The sequence below is a fragment of the Gekko japonicus genome, unplaced genomic scaffold, assembly GCF_001447785.1.
Source record: "Gekko japonicus isolate JY-2015 unplaced genomic scaffold, Gekko_japonicus_V1.1 scaffold823, whole genome shotgun sequence".
Taxonomy (NCBI): Eukaryota; Metazoa; Chordata; class Lepidosauria; order Squamata; family Gekkonidae; genus Gekko; species Gekko japonicus.
The window spans coordinates 668,742-673,668 of NW_015170915.1; the positions used below are offsets into that span (position 1 = coordinate 668,742).

The following is a 4,927-nucleotide window of genomic DNA, read 5'->3' on the forward strand; positions in this document are numbered from 1 at the left end:
CGGGGGGGGGTGGTGAAGGGGCCGTGGGCCGAGGCGGGTGGAGAGGAGGAGGAGATCGACTGCTAGAGCTGGAGGAGGAGGGAAGGAGATCAGCAGAGGGTGAAGGAGTCGGGGGGAGGGAGATTAGTGGGGCCCGGCAGCTAAAAGCCGCTCAGGCCATGCCACCGGTGTCTGGGGATGGGGGGGGAAGAGGGCTTACCTGCTGCTGCTGCCGCCTCCTCCTGCTCTGCGTGGAGCTCTCCCCCCCCCGCACAAGTATCGCAAGTCCCCTTTCTTGTAGAGTACTATTGCAAAAGCTCCAGCTGTACATAAGGCATGCTGACGCCCTAACCACTGTCAAGTGTACAAGGCCCAGGGTCACCAACTTCCAGGTGAGGCTTGGAGATCTTCCAGAGTTACAACTGATCCTCAGACTACATAGATCAGTTCCCCTGGAGAAAATGGCTACTCAGGAGGATTTACTCCATGGCATTATACCCACTGAGATCTGCCCCCCCCAACCCTGCCCTCCCCAGGCTCCTCCTCCAAACCTCTAGGAATTTCCCAACCCGCGGTTGGTAACCCTAGGCCCCACAGCATTGCCAACAATGGTAACATAGTGCATGTGCATGTAAAGTGCCTTCAAGTCGCAACCAACTTATGGCAACCCCAGCAAGGGGCTTTCAAGGCAAGAGAGAAGCAGAGGTGGTTGGCCATTGCCTTCCTCTGCAGAGTCTTCCTTGGTGGTTTCCCGTCCAAGTACTGACCCTGTTTTTTAGATCTGATGAGATCAGGCTATACCATGCTATCTTCCCTTCCAGGCTCCAACTGCATGTATTTGCTAATTGACTTTGCTTACTTTCAAGATAAACTGGGGGGCAATTTTATTTTATATAAATCTTATGCAGAGTTGTACATATCCTATGCTTTCCTGTGAAGTTGACCAGAATTCAAGTACAAGAGGCCAGAGTTCCTTGGTAGAGCACATGGTTTGCATGCAGATGATCCCAGGTTGAAGCCCTAGTATAGACAGGATGGGAATGACCACAGGAAACCACTACCAGACTGGTCACAACAGGTAATACTAGGCTCAGTGGACACATGGCCTGGCTCAACGAAAGGCATTCCTATGTCCGTAATGTGAAAATGAGCATCCAATTGTTTTCTGGTAGAGCAAATATTTTGGCACCATCTACCATCTACAAGCCACACATGGATATACCAAAATTATGAGTGTTCAGGTACCCAGAACGTCAGCATCCAATCCATGTATTCTTTTGTTGTAATTATGTCTAATAGTACAAAGATCCCACTGATACGAATCTTTGCTACTGGTGCTGCAAATTGCTCTCTATCCATCCTGCCGTGACTTACGTAAGATTAAGACAAATCAAACCGCAATTGAAATTGCAAAAGAGAACAATGGAGATATTATCACTGGGCGCACTCAAGGTTTTTCCCCTCAGGAATAGTCTTATAATTAGTGAATCACTGAAGCCAGCTGTTATTGTCAAAGACGCAACTAAAGGTTTATCCAATGTACAGCATGGCTGGCTCTCCAGAAGTTTGAATTTGTTTATAGGTTTATAATGCAGATACCTTCACCTCACTGGAAATGTTTTCATCAGCCCCACAGAAAATCTCTCATTTTGGCGGATTTTTCTTCTTCCAGGAATGCTCATTTACTACTTTATGCCCTCACTAATATCATTACCTAGCCAGAACATATGGGCTATGTAGACTTCTGTCACCATCCTGTCTACCAAGGGTCCCCAATCTTTTTGGGACTGTGGGCACCATTGGAGTTTTGACACACCATGATGGGTGCACCCACAAAATGGCTGCCACAAAATGGCTGCCACTAAATGACTGCTGTGGTTTACCATCAGTAACACACAGTGAAGATTCTTGTGTTGTGGTGGCAGCTAGTGCCAAAGAAATATATTTTTAAAAAAATCTGCACAGAGAAGAAGAAGAGGAGGAGGAGGAGAAGGAGGAGGAGGTTGGATTTATACCCCACCCTTCACTACCCAAAGAAATCTCAGAGCAGTTTACAAACTCCTTTCCCTGCCCCTCCCCACATCAGACACCCTGTGAGGTAGGTGGGGCTGAGAGAGCTCTGACAAAAACTGCTCTTTTTTCAAGGACAGCTCTTATCAGAACTATGGCTTGCCCCAGGTCATCCAGCAGGTGCAAGTGGAGGAGTGGGGAATCAAACCCAGTTCTCCCAGATTAGAGTCCGCACAATTAACCACTACACCAAATCTCCAGTGACTGACCAGAAGCTTTGCTGAGGGAGAAAACCCACCCGGCCCCACCTACTTTCTAAAACCATTTGGTGGGCACCAGGAAGGGTATTGCTGGGCACCATGGTGTCCACAGGGACCATGTTGGGGATTCCTACTGTATAAGCCCTGATTGGGCAGGATCAGCCATGTGATTAAAAGCAGCATCAGAAAATGGGGAGGAGCACTGATCACAACAGCACTGATCCGAGGGAACAGTGCAATCCTATGTGACATTACACCCTTCTAGAACGGTGTAACGCTGTTTTGGAGAACCTAGGAAAAGAATTCATCTAATTAGAGTGCTTTATTCAAAAAGAAAGTTTCCTAGCCCACCAAAATGGCTTCTACCCCAAAATGAATCCTGGAAAATGTTTAAAAGAATTCTAGTTTACTGCCCATTATCCTCTGATTGAACTTGGGACCTTCTGTACACAAAATCTGTCCTCTACAATGGAGCCACATTCTCCCCCCAGGAAAAGTTTTATTTCAGGACAAACTCCATGCTGTCAGAACTGTGATTTGCCCCCTGTTCTAATATAGAGTTCCGTGTTGCACTTAGTACATGGCTGCGGTCAGACAAGCTGTTAGATCCGACTCAGCTGTGAATGCCTAACAGATCTAAAGGGCACAATCAGACAGCTACATCTGGGAAAGGTCTCGCAGTCATCAGCAACCCGTGCTGCTCCGCCACAGAAGCAGAGTTAAAAGAAAGTCTGGCTCCAACTGGTTCCGATGGGCCACAGATGGACTTTCCGCTGTCTCATCACACAAGCACATGCAAGCACACTCAAACTATCGGGATGGGCTATCCAGTCCATCCTGACTCAGCACTGGTTTTTTTGCTCATTTAGCAGTATGCACATAACCGCATAAGCAACCCATAGTCACAGACTACCACAGGGGTTCGATTCCTTGTTTATGTGCACGTGGGGGGAAAGGCAAGAAAAACCCCACTTGCCCAAACATGCTGTCTGATCAGGCAGCGATGGGCTGAGCCTGCAGCACCAATGGATGTGTGATTGCGCGACTCCGTTTCAGTTTCCACCAGAGGAAATAGGATCGCTTCCCCTCTGTGCCAAATGGCACATCTGACTGCAGCCTTACAGTCCATACATATAAACAGCAGTACAGGAATTACTTTTAAGTGCCCACAAAGGCTGTTTAACAGTCAATACATTTTCACCTTAAAACAGATCCACAAGCTTTAAGATGGAGACGTTTCAAAAGCAGCTATCCTTTAAAAGTCAAATGTGAAATCTGAAAACAGTACAAAGTGTAAAGTTCAAAAAATTTCTGGTTTCAAACCTATGCAAAATGATCGCTTTATTATGTAAATACTTATCTTTCTTTCATTATACAACTCAAGGTGGTGTGCCCAGGATAGCCAAAAGATCTCCTATCTCAGAAATGACTCCAGATCCAGACCTGAAAAATTGTTCCATCATGTGCTCTCCAACCAGATCCTGTTCTAACTCTAGCTGAAGCTGCACATGGTCAGAAGATGTTGAATGTTTCTCTGTTTTCTTTCAGGTGCACAACAATACAACATCAGGGCAGGCAGTCACCATGGAGCTGTTCCTTACGTTCCAGTTGGTGCTGTGCATTTTTGCCTCCACTGATGACCGCAGAAGTGATAACTTGGGGTCCCCAGCCTTGTCCATCGGGTTCTCTGTCACTCTGGGTCACCTACTTGGGGTATGTCTCATTGCGATTTGTGGTTAATATAGCAGAGTTTGCCCATTCATAGAAGTAAAGGGCAAGGTATACATCCAACTCCTCCTCCACCTCAATATTTTATGTCTTTCAATATATTGTCTCCTTTCTGCTGCTGCTGATTCACACACACACATAGGTTTCTTTCCCCACTTTTCTGAGTTAATCACATGGCTAATCCCATCCAATCCAGGGTTATATCATGGACAGGTCATCACAAATTGGCATCAATTCTATCTGGCCGTGTGATGACAGTGAGGGGAAACTGAATGTGTGAAACATTTTGAAAGGATTATCCCACAATCACAAAAGGGGGAGGGTATTTTAGCACTGCCAAATATGCTCTCCAAATAGAGTTGCTTCAACAGCTCTAGCTCATGTGTCATTTTTTTAAAAAGTAAATTTGTATTTCTCTTTAAGTTGTTTTAGTATTACAGTTAGATATACAAGTCGCAATGCTATGGAACATACCATGCCATCAGTGGCGGAACGGGCCTGCTCTGGCCTGCAAGCCCTGTTCTACCCTGCCCTCCAAGGTTTTCTCAACATCTGAAGAGGCTTTTCTCTCTCTCTGGTAATACGCCGTCACCACCTGATCTTTGTAGGAATTGCCCACTGGGAGGGTCAGGACTCCCAGCTTCCCTTCCAAGTTCTGAGGCCTTGCCTCTGCATCTCCCACTGCCCAGTGTCTGGTCACCACGGGGAGAGGAATAACCGCTTGCCAACAGCTGGCTTTTCCCTGGCGCTACTTTTAAAATAGTGTGTCCAAGATGGTGGAGGTAAGTGTGGTACAGAGAACAACTACCAGCATCAAAAGTTATAAAGTATTTATTAAAAAGAAAACGTTCCCAAGCAGGGGTTGTTTCCTGCCGGAGTGCCCCTGAGCAGCACTTTGGCAGGAAGGAGCCCAGCCCCCCCCCCCCGGAGACACTCAGGGAGGGGGGATT

The 4,927-nt window shown here is 46.8% G+C and overlaps 1 protein-coding gene across 1 annotated transcript in view; it reads left to right on the forward strand.

Moving 5' to 3' along the window:
- The window catches only part of LOC107116745 (aquaporin-2-like), a 21,129-nt gene that overhangs the window by 6,291 nt on the left and 9,911 nt on the right, over positions 1-4,927 (forward strand). Inside the window, exon 2 of the mRNA XM_015418735.1 lies at positions 3,798-3,962. Coding sequence (XP_015274221.1) covers positions 3,798-3,962 — 165 coding nt within the window. The remainder of the gene's footprint in view (positions 1-3,797; positions 3,963-4,927) is intronic.